This window comes from Gallinula chloropus (genome assembly GCF_964237585.1).
Source record: "Gallinula chloropus genome assembly, chromosome: 2".
In the NCBI taxonomy this organism is placed as follows: Eukaryota; Metazoa; Chordata; class Aves; order Gruiformes; family Rallidae; genus Gallinula; species Gallinula chloropus.
In genome coordinates this window covers 64,471,225-64,497,228 of record NC_140086.1, presented here as the reverse complement: position 1 = coordinate 64,497,228, position 26,004 = coordinate 64,471,225, and the positions used below count along the sequence as shown (strand labels likewise).

General features: G+C 47.2%; 1 protein-coding gene across 2 annotated transcripts in view; it reads right to left on the bottom strand.

The window, feature by feature from the left end:
- Window positions 1-5,586, bottom strand: part of CARMIL1 (capping protein regulator and myosin 1 linker 1) — a 197,679-nt gene extending 192,093 nt beyond the window's left edge. For both annotated transcript variants that reach the window (XM_084280476.1, XM_084280477.1), the window contains exons 1-2: window positions 5,432-5,586; window positions 1,270-1,367 (exon numbers count right to left, since the gene is read on the bottom strand). In XM_084280476.1, the coding sequence (XP_084136602.1) occupies window positions 1,270-1,367; window positions 5,432-5,471 (138 nt within the window). In that variant the 5' untranslated portion in view covers window positions 5,472-5,586. The remainder of the gene's footprint in view (window positions 1-1,269; window positions 1,368-5,431) is intronic.
- Between the last annotated feature and the right edge of the window lie 20,418 nt (window positions 5,587-26,004).

Below are 26,004 nucleotides of genomic sequence, written 5' to 3'. Positions count from 1 at the left end.
TCAGATCAGAACAGTGTTTCAGTATTTCCACAGAATATTCCAGTATTGATAACAATAATGATCCCGTGTAAGTCAACAAGTCAATCAAGCGTTACTGCTTCAGTGGAACTGTCAGCCTTCCGGATAAGCATGGCTTTCAAATAAGTAGAGGCGATCAATCAACATTCACATACTCAACCTATTTCCAGTATGGAAGCAGGAGCTGTAAACCTGGGAGCTAGTAGATATTATGCAGAAAATACTTCAAATTCCTCAAGTAACTGCCCTTCTTGAAAAGTAGACCGTTATCAACACTCTCACTGCACTGGGATAATCAACTTGTACGTTATCAAGATAATTCAGAATGGATTAAAACTTGTGTTCTTTGAAGACAAAACAGAATATGGGGAATGTGCTAAAAGTTTTAGCAACAGTCTTGGCAATGAAACTAAAATATGCAACAGCATTCTTAATGAGAGAAAGCACCTAAGTTCAAACATCTTGCAAAATACTATGGCAACATTGTAGTTATTTGTATTTGTTACTCTGTTTCTCCTGATAGAGAAGTATCAAAAGAATGAAGAAATAAAGTTGTCTCTTTTCTCATGTCCAAGTATTCAAGATAGTAGGCAAGCACACCAGCTCATTACCACAGCTTTCTTATCAAGAGAGGCCAGCAAAACTATTCTTGAGGAAACAGGAAAGCATCCTTAAGTGAGATTAATTTGACACTCTCCTCTGCTACAGTTATAGGAATGACAATGGAGGATCCCACAGAGCAAACATTTCTTTTAAGTTGAAGATGTGTGAATTAGAGAACACTAAAAAGTACAAATAGTCATTGGAGTTCAAAAAGCACTATAGCTTCACTGTTACTCTTCACTGCATAACAGCTTCAGAAGATTCTCAAAAGATAGGAGTAATTCTACATGCTTCACTCTGCATTCCTCATCTACTCAAAATTTCTATGGCTGTAAATGGGAAACCTAACCAGCAAAGGCAGCAAATTATTTCAGGAATGGTTCTAACAATATCTTGCTTTAGCATCGGTCCACAACACAGTACCATAACCTCTGAAGAACAGCTCAGTGATAAACAAACATGTATGTGTGCATGCCTGCACATCAACATGCGGTGCAGGTTAGCAAGGAGGTAAGAAAATAGTGATATGTATATCTTATGGTACATAACAAATTTCAAAGAACCTTTTCAAGAGGAGAATTAATGCTTTCTCAGAAGATACTGGCTTTTTCTCCACAAATTTAATCACAGTCAGTCTGTCATACTTACCAATATTTTGTTATCCACTTTATCTCCCTTGGTTTCCAGCTTTACTTTCTTCTTGACTGAAATTTTGATTTTCCTTCCAATAACATCCCTGACACTTTCTGAAATAAAAGAAAATACCTTAATTAAATACCTTCAGTCACAACATGAGAAAAAACTAGACACCACTATCAAGTTTTCAGGAACACTCAGAGAGAGCTATGCTGTTCTACTGTTCACTCAGGGAAGTCTCATGCACATGCACGAGTACGACACCTAACACAAGTACACCTCTTCTAAGTATGTAATCTACACAATAAGTTATGCCTACTACAATAAGATTATCAATTTCATATTCCAAGATTTCAAATATAATTTGATATTTCTTTTCAGCACTACTTACATATCAAAAGCATTCCCAAGACAAGCCCCAGCACTGCTGAGCGCTACTCTGGGAAAATACAACAAATTCTTCACTTGCTCTATTACTCGTACCTGAAAACCTTCTGAAAGCAAATTAGCTTCTTACATTGCAAAAATGTAGCTTGTTGTTATTAATATCAGGGAGGCTAAATGGGCCAGATAATGGCAAAGCCAGTGTTCACACGTTTTGTGCTCTGTGTGTTTAAGCTGCAAAGCAAACTGAGCAGACTTCCAGATACTAACACTCCACGGCTATGCAGCGGATGCTACAGAGGGCAACACTGGTCTAGGTCCATGTCCCAACAACAACATAGCCACCTCATGGTGCCAATGCCAAAGTTACAGTAATTGCTGGAAGGCTTTAATACAGCTACACATACACATGTATGTATGTACATGTGTACAGACACAGAGTATGTACACTGTGCCAAGTACTGAATGAGCCAGCCTTTCCCCTAAAGGCCTGCACCCTGGCTTGGAGGGAACGGATACACAGGGACCTGCCAGAAAGCTTATACAGCTACTGACACTGATGTAATTGGGAGATAAACAGAGAAGTTCATCTAGAAGAGCCAATTTGGCACCTTCCCTAAGTTTTGCTCCCCAGCCCCCACAGAAAAGGCACGAGAAACAAGTCTTTTAAAGACATTAACCTACTTCCAGCAGGACGACTGGCATCTGTAAAAGGCATCGCCACCCTCCCCAGACACACTCTGCCCTCATGCACACTGAAGTTTCAAAACTAAAACTGAAGACAACGGGCTCTTTCCTAAGGCTTTTAATGCCGGTGCTTTGTACAGCACTTCTCTGCTAAATTTTCATCTGTTAGCCAGAACATGCTAGTGCAAACAGCACACCATTCACGAGGCCAGGCGCACTGCGCCCAGGCCACCGCGGGGTAGGAGGGTGCGCAGGTCAGAGCGACTCGCCACCAGAAAGAGCTCTGGCTGCAGAATCAGCATGTTTTCCCCAGGAATTTTTAATTTTCCTATCAGGAAACAAAAGCTCCTCGGTAGCAGCGGTCTGTCTGCCCGGCGAGAAGCCTGTCCCAAGCCCCGGCAGCCCCATGGCAGGCAGCCAGCGCGGCCGGTTCCCCAGGCAACCGCTTGGTTAGAAGCCAGGCTGCAGCCAGGTAAGCAAAGCCCGGGAGGGGAAAGTCCAGCCCTGTCCTCATGAACTGTTTCCTGAGGCTTCCTCTCCCAAGGGTAATGTCTAATTCTGGGCTTTCTTTCCCTGCTTGGGAACCCAGAAGCAAGCTGACTACACAGTCTTTTTCGTCAAGCCCTACCATCTTGCAGAAGGAAGGCGCTGCTGCTGTTTCTACCGCTTCACTGCTACCCCCAGCCCCTGCCTTTTCCTCTCTCCTCTCCCGCAAAGAGCTTCAAGTGCCTGTGTCTAGCAAGGCACTTCCTCCCGAGGCGCCGGCATGGGGAGACTCGCTTCCCTTCCCTGTCCCACACAGCAGCAGTGAGAGCAGAACTGCAAGCCACTGGGAAAGAAAGGGCCTGGGACATGAGACTCCTCCACAGTCTCAGGGTGTCAGCTCCCTTCAAGGCATCAGCTCCCTTCAAGGCTCTATCCGTCAGAAAGGGTTAGAAATGCTTTTTTTCAAGCAGTCGAGATAGAGATCAATCACGTGGAGAATACCTACAAAACAGAATGCCTCCTCGCACCTCGAAGGCAAGTGGACTTAAAGAACAGTTTTTCAGATTGAGAGATGGAAACACTGTGTTGAGGCTCCTGTTTTCAAGAGCTCATTCATTTTTAACACCACAGACTATGAGTGCCTGCCTTCGGATACCGGCACCTTGGAGGAAGGAATCCAGGTAAGCCAACAGTTACGAGAGGGTTTTTTGAAGACTGTGACCTACAAGACCTGACAAAGGTCACACAGGAAGTGAGCAACTGTACAAAAACTGCAGCTCAAACACACCCACCCCCAGTTTAACCTCCACGCTCCAGTCATCCAAGTGTTAAGGCACGTCCTTTCATCCTGTTCCCAAGACATAGAGTTACTACCAAAAAAAAAGGGCTTATTTAGAAGGTTAAATTTTAACACACAGACACCAAAATGCTGCTAGAAATCAAACTGACCCACACAAACAGATTCACATGCCCCAGAAGAGCCCTTCATAAAGCAAGCAGGGCACCAGGACTGGGCTGTAGCACTTAAAATTATCCAAAGCCACCAGAGGATGAGATGTGTGAAGATGCTCACTTTGCTCTTCCTCATAATATGGATCACACCCCACCCAGGCATATTAGAGTACAGGGCAGACCCACAGCAAGAGGTTTCATGTATTAGCACCTCAACATGTCTAGCCATTTTAAAGAAGAAAAAGTTTACGGTTTTGACCACAGCTACTCCTAAGCATGCTTCCAAGCTCATCACTTCGTAGTAGGAAGCTACAGGCTACAGCAAACCCCAGGGTCTGTGCACTAAAAAGACTGCAAAACACAGCTATTTCATCTATGCAGAGGAAAAAAAAAAAAAAATCTGCAACAGCTGCAAGTTCCCATCCAGAATCTGACCAATATTTTATGAATGTTAAGACCAGTTCACATCAATAGCGCTGGCTGACAAAACTGAAGGAAGTGCTTCAGTGTAAACGAACCAAGAGAGGTTTGCAGGGACTGCAGCTAACCCAACACGTAGGTTGTTGCCTGACAAATTTGTTTCCATCTGTCATTAAAGCAACGTTTTAAAATAAGCCATTCCCGCCTCGGTGGGACCCTCAGGTCTCTCTTCAACAAGCAAAAAGACAACTAAAGCCAAAGGAAGTTTGGCCTGAGCAAGGTGGCTGAGGACCAGGCTTAAAGCACTGGACCTGTTACTCCCAAACGGCACCGGTTACCAACCTACTGTGCTCATCATCCACGCACCGAAAGCTGCCCAGCAGCGATGACAGCGTTGTCAGGGACCTTATCACCGCCTATGGCTTCCCAAGCATCACCACGGAACGTGGGGGCTCGTGTGCACGCAGCCACACAACTTTAATGACGAATCCCGTACGTACGTGGTGAAACGAGTCTTAAATTACACAAAACCCAGGGAGAAAATGAAAAAATAAAGCCCTCCCAGACCCAGCAACCGGAGCCGCCGGTCGGTGCCTCAGCCCGCACCGCCGTGCTGAGGCGCCCGGAGGACCTGCCCGCTGCGGGTGTCCCGGCGCGGCAGGGCCGGGGCAGTTTCACCCTACGTCTGCCAGCCCCACGAAGATCCCCGGGCGCTGCCCGCCGGCTTGTCCCCTCCGGAGGGCGGGCACGGCGGGCACCGGGACGCCGACCGCTTGTCACTGCCCGCCGGGGAACCCCGCGCTGCCCGGGGACGGCTACGCGGCCGCAGCCCCTCGGCGGCGGCCGCCTCCCCGCTCCCCGCCGCAGGCCCGCAGCCCCCCACCCGCCCAATTCCCGCACGCAGGAGCGGGGCCAAGCGCCGGCGGCGCGGCCTCGCATCACCGCCCCCCGCCGGCTCCTCAGAGTCCCCCTCCCCCCGACCTCCCGCGGAGCCCCCTCCGGCAGCGGCAGAGCCCCCTCGGCTCGCCCGGCCAGCCCCCGCAGAGCTCCCTCCGGCTCCTACAGCACGCCCTCCCCGCCGCCGCCGCGGCACCCCCGTTACCCCCATCCCCCCGCAGCAGCGCTGCAGCCCGGGGTCGCAAACGGCGGCCTCCAAACTTGCCCCCCCCCCCCCCCCGCCTCCCTCCCGCAACACCTTCCCCGGGGACTCCCGTCCCCTCCGCTCCCGCCGGGCCCCGTTCCTTACCGATCAACTCTTTGGGGACGTCGGAGCTCTCCTCGGCCATGGTGACGCTGCCCGGCGCCCGGGGGTACCCGGCGGCGGGGCTGCTTCAGCGGCGCGCCGTTCCTCCGCCAGGCGAGGCGGGCATGCAACCAGCGGGGCGGGGGAGGAGGGCCGGCCGTTGCGCCTCTCTGTGGTGCGTGTGTGCCGTGTGCGTGGTGAGCGCGGCCGGAGGGAAAGGGCTTCTCCCGCGCCGCGGAGCCCGCTCCCACCGCGCTACATGGCTCCCCCGGCTGCCGGGGCGGCCAGGGGGGGCATTTCCAAAGGGAGGCGAATGGCCCGCAGGCGGCCGTCAGGCGCGGCGGGCAGGGCTCACGGCAGCCCCCGCGCCGGCTCGCTCCCTCCTTCCCCCTCACACGGCCGGCCCCTCCGCGCCGCTCGGCTCCCCCCGCCCGGCACCGGCGGCTGAGGTGCGGGCGGGAGGAGGAGGAGGCGGCGGCGGAGGCTGCCCCCGCCCCGGGAGGGCTGGCGCCCTCACTCCGGTCCGGCCTCCTCACCTCGCGAGAGCCGCCGGGAGCCGCTCGCCTGCGCCCACCGAGCACCCGGCGGCGGCGGCGGAGGAGGAGGAGGCGGTGGCCGGGAGCATCGCTCTCAGGGAGCCATCGCGCCCGCCGCGGAGAGGGAGGAGGAGGAGGAGGGCAGTGGGATGGGAAATTCAGCGCGACGAGGCCGGCCCCTCCTTCGCCCGAGCAGCCCCCCGGCGCTGCGGCGGGTCCGGGAGGGAGGCAGCGGGGGCCATCTGCCGGCTGCCGCCAGTGGCGCGGCTCAGCCGGCCCGGCTCCCCCCCGCGCTGCCACCGCAGGCCCCGGCCGCCCCCGGGGACTGTGGTACCAGCACCGGCCCTCCTCCACAGACACGCTGCCGCTCGTAGGTGCACCGTCAGCCTTTGCACCGCGGGCATTCTCCTCCGGGTTCACGGCGGTACGGGTACGAAGGGGGCGGTTGTCACCGCCAAGCCAGTCCTCGCAGCCCGGGGAAGGGATCACTTCGAGCCTTTTGAAGAGGAGCCAAGAGGACCTTTGATCCAAAACTCATCCGCCTCTCCCTCCCTCCTCCACCTTATCTCCATAGGGACGGCAGCCGCTTCCCGCACCTGTTCCGAGATAACGCCCTCTCGCTAGAGATGGCTTAGCAAGCTGGCTGCGCAGGGGCAGGCGAGGCAGGCAAGCCTCGCAGCCTCTGCTGGGTGGAAAGGAACCGAACGTGCCTCCTCCTTTCCCGGGACCAAGGGAAACCCGCACGCAGCCCCGTTTAGCTTGTCGCACTCTACTGCTGAGAGCTGGTGTCGCGCGTTGCAGACACGCGGCACGTCAGCGGCCCCATCGGCCCCTCTAATAATGAGGACAAAAAAAGATGCTTATTGGGTGAAAGCGAAGGAAGCGGCTGGGCAGCTCTGGGAACCCTCCGGCTTGCTTCTGGCCGCGGTGCCTGGTTTCGATGGAAGGATCGTTTTCACTGCAGCAGGACTGTGATTGGTTGCCCTCCATCCTAAAGGGGTGGATTACTGCATAAACCTCGCATTTCGGGCACTCTACAAGTGAGTGGCGGACCTGGGAGATCAGAGTCATTCATGTCTAATTAAGAACCCCGAAATGCATTCAGTGAGAGCAACAGTGTAAAGCCAAGAAGAGTCGTTTTGCTGGTGCATTGCCATAGTGCTGCACGCTGTGTCTCAGGGGCTACTGCATACCCTGCTCTTCAGAAGACCCATGACTAGAGGTTGAAACTGGTGGGATGCGCCAAAGAAAAATGTTACTATGATTCCCCATGGCACTCTCTAAATAATGTCAGAGATGATTTTAGCAATACAGACAGGATTGCTGCAGAGATGGCTACAATTTGCTCTCTTTCTAGTTTGCTGTTTACATGTAAACGAATAAAGGATATCCTTAAAGAACATTTTAAAAAGTGAATAGAGTAGTAGAAGGATTTAGTAAATAAGCTGTGTGCTTTTAATATTTAGCAGTGTCAATCAAATCTTACCTGAATATGAATATGTGTGTGTGTGTGTGTGTATAACACACTGTATTCCTTTTCCATTGACAGTCCTCTGCTCCCTTTTCCTCACTGTATCTGCATCCTTTTCTGATGTATGCAGAATGCCTGCTGACCTCTTCCTTTCCTTCCTGCCAATCTTTCTTCACAGCTCAGCAGAAAGCTGTTTTTCTTGCTTGCTGTACACACACAAGCTTACTTCCACGGAGGAACACGGGCATCTTTTGGCAGGAAACAAAAAACGAGAAGTTCCTACCTTTTCCAATACCCAGGAGGGAAAAAATCAAATCATTACATCTGCATAAGAAAGGCTGTGTGATTTCCTGCCGTTACTTCTGCATTAAGTCTAATGCCCTGTGTTCAGCTAACACTTCCAGAAACATATCTTCTGTTCCATCACTATTCATCTGCTCTAAAGAAAAAATAAATAAATGCACAGTTTTGGATCTATGACCACTTATACATGAAGCATAACAGTTTCTCAAGCTGTACTAAACCACTGCACCTCTTATCTGTCTGAAACAACATCTGAAGACTGGACTTTGCTTTCTTGGCTGCTGCCAGATAACCTTAGGCCTCTCAGCAGTGAGAAATGATGTGTTCCTTCCAGGCCTGCCTGCAGTGTTCTGCTGGGATATCACTAGCACCTCCTTCCTGCTGGCTTCCTACCACATGAGCTGGCTGGCATGGTGAGCACAGGATACATGATGGGGGGGGGGGTGGGGGTGGTGGTGGTGAGGGGGAAATGGAAAGATTAATGTAGCAGGCAGACCTTTTTTTTGGTTTGGTTTATTTTTTTAATCATCACCCCTACGATGCTGAAGTAGTACTGCCAAGGCTACTATGTAATTCCTGGTTTGAAGCCTAGGAGTCTGGACCTGGTTAAAGGCAGGGAAGGTACAGACTAAACTCAGGTGGATTTGTGCCCCCAGAGCCAGATGCAGTCAGCAAAAGGCATCTTTTCCTATTCTGTGTTCCCCAGACAGGAGGCAGAACGTGACTGCCCAGGCAGGCTGCTCCTTGCTCCTCCAGCTACACTAATGCCTAGATGTTGGAGCTATCACAGCAGTTGGTCTGGCCTGTGAAAAGAAGGGTGTTTCCAATCCCAAAGGTCCTCCTCCTAGTGCAGACAGTACTGAGCCACATTCCCAGGGATCCCAAGCAAATCCCAGAGCCTCCCAAATGGAGGTTCTTCAGTTTACAGCCAAAGCCACATCATGGAGTTTGCTGGCTTTGTAAGGGGGTGTGATTTTTGTCCTCTCCTGTTGAGCCTTCCTCCATTGGTCAGTTCAGCAGGGACACAGGCACCTTCCCAAGCAGCAAAGACACTTGAAGCCAGCCTCCTACAGCAAGTCTTCCTTACCTGCTGGCGGTTGTTTACCACTTTCCATGCTGTGCCACCACGAGGAATCAGGATTTTTGTTGTTTCAGTAACTGAATATAAATCATCTTTCATCCCTCCTCGCCCACTGACAGAGGCACATCGACACAGCTGAGGAGAAGAGGGATGCCCAAGTCAAACTGGGGTGAACTGGGGCAGACTCACCTGGGTTTCCTGCCTGATCTCAGTGCCGTTCCCGTAACTCTCGGGTGCAGCTCGCGTCCTGAGCTGCTGCTGAGCAGCAGTCCTTGCTATGCCTGTCAGCAGGGCCTCCTAACCTCACCTTACCCACACTGGTGCCACTGAACACAACTTGGATGCCCTAGTTAAGGGCATCCATAGGATCCAGGGCATCCAATAGGGTTGTACTCCTTGTTCATAGCGCAGCATTGCGCATCACACAGACAGCAGGCACACGGAGAGCGGAAAGAGGCTACATTGTCTGCTACCAGAGCAGAGCTGTGAAGTCATCTTAAAAGTTATTCCAAGGGTAATCGATTTGCTTGCTGCAGGAGTGGGTATCTGCATGGTTTTGTTGGAGGTACGTTTTTTTTCTCTGAAGACTGCTCAAGTTGTTACGGTTTCTGGCATGACAGAAATGCTGATGAGAGTAGTGGGCTGGATCCTGTGTGAGCTAGATGGCTGCAGGGAGCATTGAAGCTTACACTTCACTGACAGTAACAGCAAGGGGGAACCAGGAGCTTCAGCAGACATTGATCAGGGAGACATTTGACACAGAAAGGAGTGTGGGGGGGAAATGTCCTCAGAACAGCAGCCTTCATGCATCAAATTAATCATTAGTTACATGAAGTACTTTTGAGGAACTTCTGACTCCGCATCTCACAGGTCTATATGGTCATGGCACCTCACACCCTGTATTGGCACACAGCGTAACATATTCCTGTTGCCTATGTCCTCCTTCTCAGCCTAAATCCTGTCTTCTCCTGCAGGTAAGGCAGGTGTCAGTACGAGTTGGTGCCAGGCCATACACACTGTCATAAGGTTGGCTATTTATAGTCTCAACTGCTGCATCTCCTCCCTGCCAACTTCTCTGCCACTTGGATTATGGCTTTAGTGCTGAAGGATCTCAGTCTTTTTTTTCCCTGAGAAGCAACAGCATGATGTCATCAATGTAATGATATGAGCCCTGCTGAAGAGAGCAGAAAGATTTTGGTTGCTAACAGCAGGTGTCAGGCTGACATTCAAGTCACACCCTGGAGGTGTCCTGCTGCAGAGCAGCATCGGGGTGGGAGGAACCAGGTGATCCAATCTGCTTTGCAAAGCAAAGGCTCAGAGCGTCTCATGAAAGTCAGGACAGAAAGCAGCTCTCAATATAAATGACCCAGCTTTGCTAGCTGCATTTCTAAGAACAAATGCAGAGGGGTGACGTGCTCCCCAGCTATGCCTTCGCAGCCTTGTAGGTGCTGTTTACCACCCTGGCTGGATGCAGACAGAATGGGGCCATACTGTCTCGTATGCCACAGTACCAGCCAGCCGGGCATCTCCAAGAGCAGTGTGGTTTAAGGACATGTAGCTTTTCAATCACTGCAATTATTAGGGGTATCCTAAAGACCAAGAGGCAGCTAACCTGCCACTCTACAGAAGCGTGTGAAGCACCATTCAAGACATACAGTTCCAATTATGCCTTCATGCAGTCTACCCATCCATACCAGCTTTACTGCCACTCAGCCTAAAAATAATTTATAGCACTTCCCATTTTTGGTCTCTCTCCAGTTTTTTGTTTGTTATAATGTTTACCCAATAAACACCTTTGTATTCATTGTCCATGTGTGGTGATACCATTAAATGTGGTATTTGGGCCCCTCACATCGATCACATCTGTTCAGAAACCTGTCGACGTTCCAGGACTTAGGGATGTTTTGACATGAAACATTAATTAGAAAAAGAGTGGAAAACAAGTATCTAGCTAATTGCCCAATAATAAATATGAATGACTGGTTGCCTGGTTTGGATTTCACCAGTTCAGACAAAATTGATATCTCAAAATGCATGTCCTTCATCAGCACTAGTTTGGCAGACTTGCTAGTAGTCTGTTGTTATCTGTGACTGAGTCTTTTCAAACCTTTTACTCCAGGTTGCTGTATGCTTTTGTGATTATTTCAGTACCCTGCACACACACGTATTTTGTCCTGATTTTAAATAGGCTGAATATAAATGCAGCAGCAAAGGTGTATATTTTGAATAGGCATACTTTGAGGGTAGTCTTAAGAAGAGAATTACAAAGAGCAGCTGATGCCTCATGAAAAGCTTAATAAGAGAAAGCTAGGCAGAATAATTCTGGTTACTCTACTGCCTTATTATATCATCTATTTCCATATTCCTCTTCCCTCATTTGTTTTTAGCAGGCATCTTTGCATAAAACCAGGATCATTGTTTTTTAAGAGCTCATCTTCTCCTGCTCCTTAGCTCTCACATGAAAGCATAATCCTCTGCATATCTCATCACATTTATTTAGAAACTATTATGATTTTTATGTGGAACTAGAGAGCAGAGGTGGATGAGTCCTAAACACACAGCCTAAGCTGGCATCCTCATTCTCCTTGTTCTGTACCTGGTGACATGGGGAACACACTTAGCAATGTTCTGAATGGAAATGCAACACATTAAAGGGCTTAAACCAAATACACAAGTATGGCAGCTCCTCAGCTCACCTGTCACAGTCAAGCTGCACCATTTTTAGGATCGGTGAAATCCCATTTCTCTTCTACTCGAGACTTTCATCACGTCTGATGTCTCAACAAGCCTCTTTTTCTTACCATTGACTCCAACATAATCAAAAAACATGCCTTGACTGGGCTTCTGTCAGCCCTGTGAGATGAACCACCCCTTGGAATCGAGGTGGTGGAACATGCTCCATGGGCATTACTTGTACTGTGAAATAACTGAGGAAGACAACGGATTTTCTTTGTGGCCAGTGAAGCAGATGAAAAGAACCTGAACTAAAATAAATCTGGAGTGGTTCAGATCTAAATTTCAAACTGAACATGATTTTCTCTCTCCTTTTTAGAAGTCTGAGCTTCTCTCTCAGCCTTGACTATTCTTACTCCTTCCCCCACAGAAACTACCAACAGCCCTTCCATCAACACCGACATCTTTCAATCAACATAGCATCCTCTTCTGCAAACAGTATGTTCTTCAAATCTCAGAAGCAGCACATTTTGGAGAAGTCAGTGACTGGGTGGTTTGTCAACAAGGTGCTGTAAGAGACCACACTGAGCCTGTAAGTTGCAGGACATGTAACCCTCCAACTCACAGCATGATAGTCCAAGAGACAAGGAAGAACGTGTGAGAAGTGTGGAGGAAAAGGTATCTTGTGCTTGTGTGAGCAGTACAAGTTGAATATAAGGTGACCAAGGAGAAGTCTGGCAGCAATTACAGGTGAAATTTAAATACCAAAATGCTTCCTAGCTATATTGAGCTACCAACATTTTGAATTTCAGCCACTTCAGAAAAAGACTGGGCTATGGCCAGAACATGCAGGAGTCTCCCCCTTTCACATAGAAGATCTGAACTCTGATATGAGCTGTGGCAGTAGTATTTTGCATGGCACTTCTGCTCCCTCTGCACAAGCTTCTCCCTGCGGAGGAACCTGCATAATATAATCTGAGAACCTGCACTCATTTATATTGGATAACCATTTTACAGAGCTCTGGCTGAATGGTGTTCAAGACTAACAAATATAGATCAGAGTACTGATAGGCTTGGTTCAGTACTGTTTGGGAGGACTCTCTTTCGTGCCCTCAGGCTTGCACCCACCTTGCAAAATCCACGGCTGCCTCTGGCTTCAGGAGAGCTCCATGTGAGGAGGAGACTCTTCCCGAGTATCTCCTTGCCATCTCCATAGTGACCAGAGTTGACCTAGATGTTTTGCAAAATAAATTATGGGAGCATCAGTCATCCCTGGACAACTTAGGAAATTTTATGAGATACAGATAGAGGAATTATCAAGCTGGGAAGGCAATGTGAGCAAACAGCAAGAAAATCCTAGCTGCCTGTCCCTAATGTAAAACAGCATCAGATGTGATATTGCAATGCAATAGGAATTTGCCATCAGAAGATTGCCATTTCCAGGATGTTAACATAAGAGTTGACTAAATAACAAAGTTCAGGTCACACCAGCTTTTCTGCATGCACATATGTCACAAATGATTTTGAGCAAATTGTTTAAAAAATGCTATGTTTCAGGTTCAAATCATCACTTTTCAGATCTGAAAAAAAGAATAATAACCCCATGCAATAGGATTATCACCAACACACACAACCCTTTCACCAGTGTTCATGCATATGTTCCTCTGAGTAGATTTGCCTCCACACATGGCCAGAAAAATAGTATCTTTAGGCTATTAATTCCAAACCCTATTGCTACCACCCTAAAGTGGCTGGTATTTGAAGGCAAATTCCAGTGCTGAACCAAACATGGTGACAGGTTCTCATTTGCTGAAGGAGCAAGAAACAGTTCTTGCCACTCCTCGTGGCCCTCAGGGTACCACAGGGAAGCCCAGCAACTGACCAGCCTCACTTCACAGTCCAGTTCAGCATTCTGCTCCCCAGCAGGGAAGAGGTAAAATTCACATATGCAGCTTCAGAAAAGCAGGAGAAGAGAAGGGCTGTATTTCTATTAGTTAACTGAATGGACCAGTGATGCTGCCGGGTGCTGCTGATGGTGGGCATGAGGTAGCTTGTGTCTGTGCTAATGAGCACCCTAGCCTTCACAGGGGTACATGGAGCACCTTAGTCACTATGCAGTGATGGAGAATCGTTTGCTAGGTGGCATTTGGCATGTTCAAACCAGGGAACTGCTTTTTAGTGCAGATGATTGCTTTCCAGGGGCTGGGTATGGTTTCCAGCATGGTTTACTTCTGGAGTATATTAGTCTAAGCATGGTCTGCCTCTGCTCACCTGCATGACAAAGGGTGCCCAGAGGACACCTCCTGGACAATGAAATGACTGGATGTTTTGCTGCAGACACAGTGATTTCAAGCTAGCAGTGCCAAAGGAGCACTTTGAGAATGGTAGAAGGAAACACACTTGTAGAATTCCAGAGATAAGCCTCAAATATGAGAAGGATGCAGAAGGAAAGCCTGCCTTGCCATTCCATGATATGCTATCAACAAAACCAGCCTTAGATGTTTCTGCTCACCCTATCACTGTGTTTTGAAGTAACCTGACCAGGTGTACTGGTTTTACCTGGGACAGAGTTAATTTTCTTTGCAGCAGCCCACATGGTGCTTGTGTTAGCGGGTTTTGATGAACAGTGTTGACAGTAACACAGGGATGTGTTAGCTGTGGCTGAGCAGCACTTACACAGCATCAAGGCCTTCTCTGCTTCTCCTGCTGCCCCACCAGTGAGTGGGTTGGGGGTGAGCAAGATGCTGGGAGGGGACACAGCTGGGACAGCTCACCCCAATTCACCAAAAGGACATCCCATACCATATGACATTGTCCTCAGCAATTAAAGGTGGGGAGGGAGTTTTTTGGGGCTGCTGTTGCTTGGGGACTGGCTGTGCTTTGGAGAGCTGGTGAATAGCAGTTATGGGGGGGTATCACTTCTTTTTCTTGGTTTGTTTTTTGTTTGTTTGTTTGTTTTGTTTCAATTTTTTTAAAAGTGTATTTATCTCAACACATGACTTTTCTCACTTTTGGTCCTCTTATTCTCCCCCTGCATCCATGGGGTGGGGCAGGGGATGGTGTGTAAGCAAGCAGCTGTGTGGGGCTGAGCTGCCTGCCAGGGTTAACCCACAACATCAGGGCACTACAGCAGGGTTAACCCACAGGATCAGGCCATTACAACTCTCTGTGGGGCTGTACTGTAAACTGGGTGAGAAGATACAAGTGAAAACCAAGTCAGAATATCAGCATGGAGATAGAACTCAGAAAGAGCAATTGCTCCAGAAAAATCACAGCTGATCTTGCAACTCACTGTGAATGCTTCAGTCTGCTCTTCCATTTCTCTCCTCTGAAATCACCCTGGACAGACCACACACTTGATGAATGTAGCTGTTATTCGAAAAGAGTTCCCCCCATGCTTATTCAGAAAATAATCAGCTATCTGCAAAGCCCAATTTTATGGATAACCATTTGCAGCTATGTTTTGATCTCAGTTACAGATGCCTCCCAGCTAGGAGAGCAGAAACAAGACCGCATTATTTAGGCCAGGACATAAAGATGGCGAAAAAGGAACAACCCTTCTGACCATAGCATTCACAATTCGCAAGCTGTGCTTTTTTTCAGTCAGTGGTATAGGTCAAACAGTATTATTTCTGTTCCCCCTCTGGGTTATTTGCATAATGAGCTAGCACAACAAGAACAGCAGATTTCTCAATCAGCCTGAAGTTTGCTTTTAGCCCATGAGCGCCAGTCCTCATCAAGTTCAAGTGTTCAAATGATCTCTGAAAACAGTTGTGAAATGGTTATTCTCCCAGTGGACTCAAAATCTACTCATGGACTCGATTAGAGATTTTTGGAAGCATTTTCCCCAGTTGTAAGCCTTGGCTGTCATCTTCTGTAACACCATTTCTCAAAGCACAGACGTGTCAGTTTATCATGGCTATGTGCAGTAAAACAAAGCAGTGCAAGGGGATGAGTTTGTTTATTTATTTTTTTTTAAGTCTTCATTTCAACAGGAAAGACCCAGTAGCATTTAGTGCCCTTCAGTCTGCCCCTAAGTGGTTAATTTAGTGTTGGGAATAGGTTTTTATTACCCTTTCTTCCTTCCCTGCCTCACTGCACACATGCAAGTCCTTTTTTTTTTTTCTTCTTCTTCTTCTTCTTTTTTTTCCTTTCTGCAACTTGATGCTTTTGGTTCCTTTCACTGCACATTATCTGCTGCTGGCAGTAATCTTAGCTCTTCAAGTGACAGCAAAATTATGAGGTGCTCAGTACAAGATGACAATTTTCCTTCCCTCATTCTAATTCATTTGCGCCGCCATCAAGGAATCAGCGGCGTCTTTTCAGCGCCTTAACAAGCTCTCTGCTGATAGAAAGCATTAGCTCCCCATTCTTCAGCAAGAGGTCAGAAACGATTCTTGTTGGGTAACATACCCATTAAATTTTGTGCACCGGAAAATTCCGTCGCTCTCCCGTGGCAAAGACCTCGCCCGCTGCCTCAGTTGGCACACAGGGGGAGAGAGAGGGTTTCCTGTGAGGTACCAAGTGACGCAGGCAGCCAAGAATCTTCCCCAGAGGGGATCGTGGTCTACCACCGGCCTTGCCTGGTTGATTATTAGCTTTTTGGGGTTTTGCTGCCTACTCCTAAGAAAGCCTCTTTGTTCCAGTGTGCACACAGGAGCTCCTGGCATCATCTGACTGGCTTTAAAAAGAGGGACGGCTAAATTCTACTGCTGCAGGGTTTTTTTGGAAGTGCAAAAGGATTTGGTTCTGCACGCTGGCTACCAGCCAAAACTAGGTAAAACCCTGGCAGAGGCAAGACTTGACAAACCGGATGAAAATTGTAAAGGTGACATCTGTAACTGCCACGAGGTGTTCACACTGACTTTTTCCAGTAAGAAAACATAGCACATTATATACCTCAGTAATAAAAAGATTTGTACTTGCACTGTTTCTGCATACAAGGCATGGCTTTGTTATTATTTTAAATTTTTTTAATTTATTTTTTTTTTTACAGATGAGCTTATCTGGGTAGACCAGTGAACCCCCTTGTGCCCAGGTAGCTTCATCACAGGAAACCTCGGTAAGCTTCACACAGAAGATCATTCACATTCAGCATAACAGAGGCCTAAAATCATTGTCAGCCAAGTTGCACTAAACTGTTCGGTGAGCACAGTTGCATTTGTGATGGGTGTACAGGCAGATTGCAAATATGACCTTAAATTATATACCTGGAAGCAGACAGAGGGGTCTGCAGAGAGCTGATGGTGGGGCTGCACTGGCCCCACTGAAGTCCCCAGGCACTGGAGTGGAGCCAGGCTGACCAGCTCGACCCAAGGCAGCATGAAGCTGGCAGTGCTACTGCATGTGCTGCAAGCAGACAGATGGTCCTGGGGTTTCCCTACCTCTCTTTTGGCTGAAAACACATTTAAATACAAAGGGTAAAACTCACAACAACCCAAAACCAAAATAGGGAGAATGAGAGCTGGAAACAACCTTGTTAAAAATACCCCAAACAGCGAGTGTGCAGTACGAGACGTGTGCTGCAGTATTTGCAGACAGGGAGGCTGGGAGGAAGCAGCGGTGGCAAACTGTGGTTTGGGGTGAAAACCAAAGCTGAAGAGCTAATCCAGCAGTCATCTCAACACCCTCAGGGCACTGGCAGAGGAACCAGCAGGAATCCTGGGCTCTGCATCTGTGATAGCAGGGCAGCCGGAGGACAGGGTTTGGTGAAGAGAAACCAGTTTGCTCATGGGGGAGGTGGACATCAGAAAAGAACCCACAACATTTTGAAAAAAGTTGAGGAGATCCATCTTCCTTCTAGTCCAGCTGCAGACAGCTTCATCCCCCCTCCCTGGAGATTGTTAGGGGGGGGATACCCTGGCACCTCTTCCCCTTGGCTGAGCAGGAAGAGCCTGACGCAAAGCCGGCTGGCTGCTGTGCAGCCCTTTTGCAAGGCCAGTCTTCTAGGCACATTTCCCAGCAAGCTAGGAGCTCCGTGAACTTTTATTGCTGCTGCCCTGGGAGCAGCTTGTATCTATTTTCTGTTTTGCATCAGATGGCATCTGAAATTAATGTACTTTAATAAGCAGCAAAACGAGTGTTGTCAGCATCTCAGGGTGAACACAGATACAATTAGGCCTTTGGCAAACCTTCTTTATGTGTTACCTGCACATTAAGAGTGCTCTTCAGATTTTGACCTATGGTTGTCCTGAATAGTTTGATTTATTTATTCAGCCATGATTCAACAAAAAACAGAGGGGAAAATCTGCTGTAAACACAAAGACTTTACTCCTCCTCACTCTTCCCATTTGCACACACCCAATCGACTCATTTCCTTTCTTAGCAAAGGAATTAGGCCCCTGTGATGCCGTGTTTCCAAAACAAGGATGTTCAGCCACAAAACCTTCGCCTCTGTGTCAGGGAAAATGTAGCAGACGTCCTTGCTGTGCACAGAACAGGGACCAGCCCAGGCACTAGCACTCTTACGTGCACAGCTAGTCTGGGGAGATGCAATGCACACAGGTGTGTCCAACGCAGCACACACACTGAAGCTCTGTGTGTGTGCAGTGTCTGCCAAAGCCACTACGCTGTGAGGCAACAGGACACACTCACCCCTCCAAGCACGGGCCCTGAAGCCATGCAGGGACAGAGGGAAATGGCAGGGGGTGGAAGCTGTCCAGTGGCATCTTTTGGGTTCCCTGGAACATTTGCACAAAGCAGTCCCTCCTGAGGCAGCTCCCTGCTTCATCAGACCTGGGAGCCTCCTTTTTCTTTCTTTTCTTTTTTTTTTTTTTTTTCTCCCATGGGCATTAAATTATTATTTTCTTCTCATTTCCTTTAAGGCCCACCTAGTTTTTGCTGATCCCCTTGCTGAAGTGCAGCTCTGCTCTCCCTAAAGACCCTCCACAGAGCTTGTAATGCTTACTGTCTTATGACAACTAACCCATGAAACAGGCTTGGTTTGAAAAAGGAGGTGTTTCCTTGAGCTGCCAGTTCAGTCAAGTCTCCAGCAGTTGAGCTGGCTTTCTTCCACCATAGACATCATCACTCGTAATCGAGGGTCCTGCTGACAAGCTCCGGTCCCTGGCTGTGCCTGTGTGACCATGTGGCCATCAGCTGATGCTGTCAGTGACAGCTTGCTGGCTCCAATGTCTCTGGTACACTCGTGTGGGGAAACTTGCTGTGATGGAGCTAGCAGAGATGGTGGCTGGTGCTGCAGAGGGGTCCCAACAACCATGAGAAGCACTGAGGACAAACTGACTAAGATCAGGAGGTACCTACCCAGGTAAAAACTCCCCATCTTTAGTCACTTGGCAGAGCATGGGTGTGCTAGGAGTATATTTTGCTGTGGACTGGACAGAAAGGGTTTTCTCCCATCTCCAGTTTTTTTCCAATCCTGGAAAGAATCACAGAATCATCAGGGTTGGAAGGGACCTCCAGAGATCAAGTCCAACCCCCCTGCCAAAGCAGGTTCCCTAGGACAGATCACACAGGTAGGCTTCCAAATAGGTCTTGAATATCTCCAGAGAAGGAGACTCCACATCCCCCTGGGCAGCCTGTGCCAGGGCTCTGACACCCTCACTGTGAAAAAGTTCTGTATATTGGTGCAGAACTTCCTGTGCTCCAACTTGAAGCCATTGCCCCTCGTCCTGTCTCCACAGACCATCCCCCTCCAGCAAGCAGCACAACCCCATGGAGCATAAATCCATGCATACTTACACATGGTCTTGCTTACAGGGAAAAAAAAAAAACCCAGAAGAGGCAGTTTAGAATGCCACCAGATCACATGCCACACAGTTTGTATTTTTCTTCTTCAGCAAACCCGTGCTGTTCTCTCCCGCCAGCACGCAGGGTGAGCACTTGAATGCAGAACGGCTGCTCCGGGCAACTGAAGTTCACCCAGGATTGCCAGAGGGATTCCAGTGTCCATTAGCTGTGGTGAAAGGGAGAAACATCTTTGCTATATTTCAGCTGCTCTGTTAGGATTTCTGGAGACAAAAATGCCGCTTATACAGCACCCTTTGGCAAGAAGGTGCTTCATTCTTAAAGCACTGTTGAAAAATCTGGCTATTTGTCAGATTTTTAAATGGTGCTGAGCTTTTTGAAAGACTCCCTTTCCCTTTTCTCTCACTTTTTTTTTTTTTTTTTAATTCTGTCACTTGCTATTTACAAGTGTTAAAGCACTTTGGGATGTGCCTCTAGAGCTTCCTCTTTTCTGTGAACTTTTTCACATCTTCAGTAAATGGAACATGGTGAAGAGAGTACAACTTTTTAACAGGTCTCAACAAAACTGAATTATTGTAGAAAAATAATAATGGAATCAAGTATTTATTTAACCTATTAGCTGTGTAGGTGCAGCTGCATATCTGTTAGTACAAAGCATACCTGTGATCTCCTTGCAAGATTCATAGATTCACAGAATCACAGGGGTTCGAAGGGACCTCAGGAGAAGATCATTGGGTCCAACCCCCCCTGCCAAAGCAGACTCCCTAGGACAGGTCACACAGATAGGCGTCCAGATGGGTCTTGAATATCTCCAGAGAAGGAGACTCCACCACTTCCGTGGGCAGCCTGTGCCAGGGCTCTGTCACCCTCACTGGGAAAAAGTTCTGTATTTTGGTGCGGAACTTCCTGTGCTCCAACTTGAAGCCATTGCCCCTTGTCCTGTCCCCACAGACCACTGAAAAGGGGCTGGCCATTTCCCCCTGTGTCCACACTTCAGATATTTATAAACATTAATCAGACCCCCTCTCAGTCTTCTTTTCTCAAGGCTGAACAGTCCCAACCTTTCCTCGTAGGGGAGATGCTCCAGGCCCTTAATCATGTTCGTAGCCCTGCGCTGGACTATTTCCAGGAGATCCCTGTCTCTGCCAAGGCTGGCAAAGAGAAGCCTTTGCAGTTGAAGTTTATGCTCACCCCTTGAATTTTCTGCCTTTTCATTTTCTATTTCCCTAAATGCCATTGCTTCTGGACGAGCTGTAAACCTTCCTCCAGCTCTGCTTGAGAATATCGCACCAGCCACTAGTTCCTGTGAGTAAGGATTGACACCTCGTGGCCAGAAAGAGCTAAAGAAAAAAAAAAGGCATCCTATTACACTTTTAATCATCCAGCCATTCCCTGTAGGGCAAAGTTTTCTTTAATCATCCTTTATTTAGTTCTTTAAAGGGCCACAGAAAAATCAGCGTAACTATGGGCTTGTGCTCTTTCCTTTGTGTTTTTATATCACACAGACTCACACAATGTTAAGAGTAGGAAGGCACCTCAAAAAAATCATCTAGTACAACCCCCTGCCAGAGCAGGATCATCTAGATTATGTCACACAAGAACATGTCCAGGTGAGTGCTGAATGTCCCCAGAGAAGGAGACTCCACAACCTCTCTGGGCAGCCTGTGCCAGGGCTCTGTCACCCTCACAGTGAAAATGTTTTTTCTTAGTTCACATGGAACCTCCTGTGCTCCAGCTTGCATCCTCTGTCCCTTAACCTATCATTGGACATCACTGAGAAGAACCTGGGTCCATCCTCCTGACACTCACCCTTTACACATTTGTAGATGTTAATGAGGTCACCCCTCAGCCTCCTCCAAGCTAAAGAGGCCCAAGTCCCTCAGCCTCTTCTCACAAGGAAGATGTTCCACTCCCTTAATCATCTTGGAGTCCCTGTACTGGACTCTTTCAAGGAGTTCTATGTCCTTCTTGAACTGAGGGGCCTAGAACTGGACACAATATTCCAGGTGTTGTTTCACCAGGGCAGAGTAGAGGGGGAGGAAAATTTCTCTGTACCTACTAATGGTCAAGAATGATTAAACTTCCTACCTTTCAGGGAGAGAATATACCTTTGGAGGCTTTGCTCCTCTAGCAGCCAGGTAGCGGGTTTCTGCTCCAGCCAGACTATCCTTTAGGGAGAGGACAACTCAAGGATCATCTTACTGGGACACCTCACTCCCTGTTCTTTGCTGGAATTTATGGAACAAGTTTTTTTTTTTTACTGGAAGCATTTGCAAGACCTGGGTGGGCACAAGTAGTATCATCTCACAGTGGAACAGCTCTGACTGTTAGCCATGGGTCCCCAACCCCTCATCAGCCCATTTCAGGACAGATCTCAGCCTAGGAAGCTAGAAGTGTGAGGGGGCAACTATAATCTGGGGACAGGAGTAGTTTTGGCTACTTTAAAATCTTGTTTCTGCTTCCACCATAAGATTTCTGCTTAAACTTTAAGAGTCTTTGAAAAACTCTGGGGGTTTTTTTGTTTGGTTTTTTTTTTTTCCTTGTTTTAGCAAAAAACAGGACTCAATATGTTTTACCTCAAGGATTTGGAAGTGGAAGGGGCTTGAAACACGTCTCATTCCAGCCCAGCATTTTATCCTACATGGAGAATTATTTTTATTGTATAAATTACACCAACTCCTAGGAAGTCAGTGTGCTAGGTTTGTACTAACAATATACTCAGAGTATATTGTTAGGGTAGTTGAACATAACATCATATCTTCACTGTTTACATAGTGGGCAAGAAGCATTAGCTACAGAAAACAGATTGAAGGTAGGGTTCTGATCTGGGAAATCAAGGCAAAGGAAAAAAAAGGGGGGGGAGGGGGAAAGAGATGTTCCTGCATATCCACTGAGTTTAGGTGATGTCAGATGAGAATTTGTACATCAACACAGCAAAGGTGAATTTTGAGCAGAGATGATGTATTTTGACTGAAAGCTTTTCCTAAGAATGAAATATTGTGAGGAAGGAAAAGCAAAGCATCTTCCTGCTCTTGGAAGGTTCACTGGGCTAGTTCAGAGGCTGGCAATGAATAGTTAGTTACCTCACTCAAAGGTCAGTCTGTCTCACTTGTGCGGAGTGCAACGTCTCCCAAAGTGTAACAGTCACCTCTTGAAGACACCCAAGAAAAACATTTGCTCACTTTTTCGTTTCACTGTTACAGTGATGCAAATAGCCATTTGCCCGTGGTGACAACATCAAAGACACTTTTAAACTCATACAACAAATTGAAACCATAGCGATAGAGATTCCCTGCTCTGCTGCTATATGGGCTGTAAGATGACTTGTGTGCAAACCTTCATCAACACAGGAGCTGAGAGGCTCATCCAAACCTTTATGAAGAGCCATGCTTGTTCTGAAGTCTCCAGCTCAGGAGAATTTGCTCTGCATGAACATTTAGCTTGTGCAGAAGCCCTCCTGGACATCACATGTCCTCCCAGAACACACCAACCATTGTTTCAGGCAGGTAGCAGTAACAGCTCATGTTTGCAGGTCCGGTGTGCACAGACACGCATGTCATTTCCTTTCTGTCAGATGATGACAGCTCTTTCTCCACTCACCTATGGCATCAACTGAGTCAGTCCTGGCTGGGAGCTGCTTCTGCTCGGGGGCAGTTTCACATTTTGGAGCCTCTGCTAAAGACTGAGCCCAGCGCTGGGCTATTCAGGTGCAATGAACTGGATGTTTCTGACGCTGTGTGAGAGGGGTCACGCTTTCACATGCACCGAGTCCCATGTCACTGTACATCTGTGGGGTTTGCATGCACCCCCATATTTCTGTCTGTCCACCCAGAGGGTGTCAGGTGGAGTGATTCAGCCCCGAACTAGCTGGCAGCAGCAGAAGGCACCCGAGGCTACGCCACTGTGCCCCGCAGGAGAGGTGCTACACGTGGTTAAGCTCCAAAATGAGGACAAAAGATGAGACAGCTCTTTATGACTAGCCCAGGGAAAACGTACCTGTGTGGGGGTTGAGTATAAATCTGGTTGTGGCCTAACCTGAAGGAGAAGGATCCCTGGCATTTCAGAAAACGGGTCTAGGATGAGAACCAGGAATTGTTAGTTTTCAAGATGGAAAAATCTGTGGGCCTGTCTGTTTAACACACGCAGAGGATCTTATGTTCTTGGCACTGCTGTCTTAGCTTAATCCCTGGAAACCTTTCAAAGCTGGGCTGGGGACGGCCCTGAAAAACCTGATTGTTTGACCCTACTTAGGGCATAGAGTTGGACCAGGTGCTCTCCAGAAGCCCCTTCCAACCTCAGTTTTTCTGAGTTTTTTCACATTCCAAGTTACAGTTATCCCAGCAAGCTGGTATTTTTGAAACACAACTTTAAGGACATAATGATTTTTTGCATTTCTGGATGACAACTGATGCGTCTTCACAGCAGTGCACTGAGTCTGAGTCTTTGATTCCCTGCATTAGTCCCTAGAATAAGCCTCAAAGGTTCTTTTTGAGGAGTCATTTGTTTTGGAGAGGGGAAGAATCAATGCCCAGAAATGTTTCCTCAGGCAAGCTTTTCTCCAGCAATCGGTGAGTAAAAGCACCTGAGCCATGAACAAGCAGCAGGGAAGTTATCTGTCAGACCAGAGAGCAATTTAAACCTGTGTCTCTCCTACCAGATCTGTTGTGCAACCTCAGTTTGAAAACACAACAGGCTAGAATACACTTTTACAGTTTCATTTGGCTTTGAATCATGATGTTAGGGCTCCTATCAGCTTTGCAATGTCAGAAATCAGGAAGGCAAATGACTGCGCTGGGACTCTAAATAATATTAACTGCAATAGCTGGGAATTCTTCGTTGATGTCAGTTCCAAGAGGTGAGCCACACTTTCTGACATGCTTATTAAAAGACATAATTTATCTTAAGGGGTAGTGGAAAGTAAATAGTAAATCATCTTTAAAAAAATCTCATTAGTCATCTAAGCACTGCTTCTTTTTCTGCTTTAAGGTAACCAGATATGTTAGAAGTATATGAGATGCCTCAACATTCTTATTCTATGTGATATCATTAAAAAACATTGAAGCACAGTAATAATCTCTTTTATAAATTATGCAATCAAAACCCTAATAAATAAATTTACTTACAGAAGATCAATTATTAAGACTGAAAACCAAACAGGTTTTGTGATATGGAGCTATATACCAAGGCACTTGCAAAAGCAACATGGCTCAAAAGGACATCAAGTTCCAACCTGTATAGTCCTTGTGAAGCTCCTGGAGGGCTGTGTTTTGTGCTAGAGTCACAGTTGCCAAAAAGTAACTTCAAAGAGAAAGATGCAGAATAATAACAAAACAGCCAGGGCTATGGAAAATAGTGATGTATTAATGATCTAAGGGTATTTGAAAAGAATAAGAAGAAAAGGGGGGGAAAGTATTTAAGACAATGCTGAGTAGAACTAAAAGCAGGAAATATGAGATTGAATCAAGAGAAGAGATGATTAAAAGGGCTATCAGAAATGATACTTTGAGTGAGAAAGGGAGAAGGCTACAAAGGAAAAGGTGGAAAGCAGCTCAGTAAATTTGGGAATGGCTATCACTTAGAAAGCAAACTTATTCTTGAAGTATGAGGCTTTTATAGTGAAACCCACTTGTCTAATGAAAGCATAGCTGCCATATCATTGTAATAAAGTGTTCCAGAGGTTATTAACAGTCAGATGTCTGCTGGGTACTTTTTGATGCTTTGCTTGGGTGCATTTTTTCACAGAGGAAAGTCACGCTGGCAGCTTCCATATGAGCTCCACTCTCACAGTACCTCCAATTTCAGACACCCCCCTTTGCAGAAGCACGATCCTCTCTGCCCTGAGTTCATCCATCTGAAAGGGTCTAGCAGTCAGTGTAGCTCTCGTGCCTGTGAAAGTCTGGATAGCCTGAAAGCCTGGCTTAAAGAGCAGGTTTTACTGCACCAGGTAGTAGCTGTCTGCAAGTGGAAACAAGGAAGTTTAGGAGAAGATTAAGGAGAGGACAGAATTGTGCCTTGAGTGCAATATTTATTTATTGACCCCTAAGCGGTGCAGCTGTATTTGCAGCATTTGATGGGAAAATGCTAAGATAAATATTTCAAGAGGTATGACTGTTACCCACCTGCTGTTATTCCAGGCCAGCAATCTATTCTGAAAGGCTTTATTTTTTTTTCTTTTTTTGTCAGAGATGAGCTTCCTGCAGTGTTTCTGACTCAAATCTATGTATACACTGGGACATTTCTATGCACGCAAGTGGGAAGCACTGGGTCATTTCTAAATCCTAAATGCTTGATGGTTTGAGGCAGGTCCTATTGGGTCATTGTGCACAGAACAAGGAAACTATCCAATTTACCTGAAAAACCTTCCTGTACAAAGGTGTGCTGAGTTTTTTGGTAGCGTAATCCAAGTGCTTGTCATTCTCTAAAACAGTTTCTAAAGCTATTTAGTAAATACATGATCATCCAGTTGAGATTTCTTTAATGATTAATCCAATTAATTTTAGAAGAAATTGCCCACAGGCCAGTGAGTAAAATGAGAGGAAAAACTTAATTAAGATCACATACTGAACTTTAAATAATGAAAAAGAAAATATTGTGTCCCCAAACACGGGATTTATGCATGGTACCTTTGTCATCCCTTTTAAAGAATATATGAAATTTTCACCGTGATTTAAATTGGGGTGAAGAAGCCAAACATCCCATCTTCCCATGTTTACCTTGCTACTGAATAAAGAGTTTCAAGAGGCAGCCCCATTAGCAATGAGGAAGGTCAAATGCTTATTTTCCACGTATTTTAAGAAACACACAG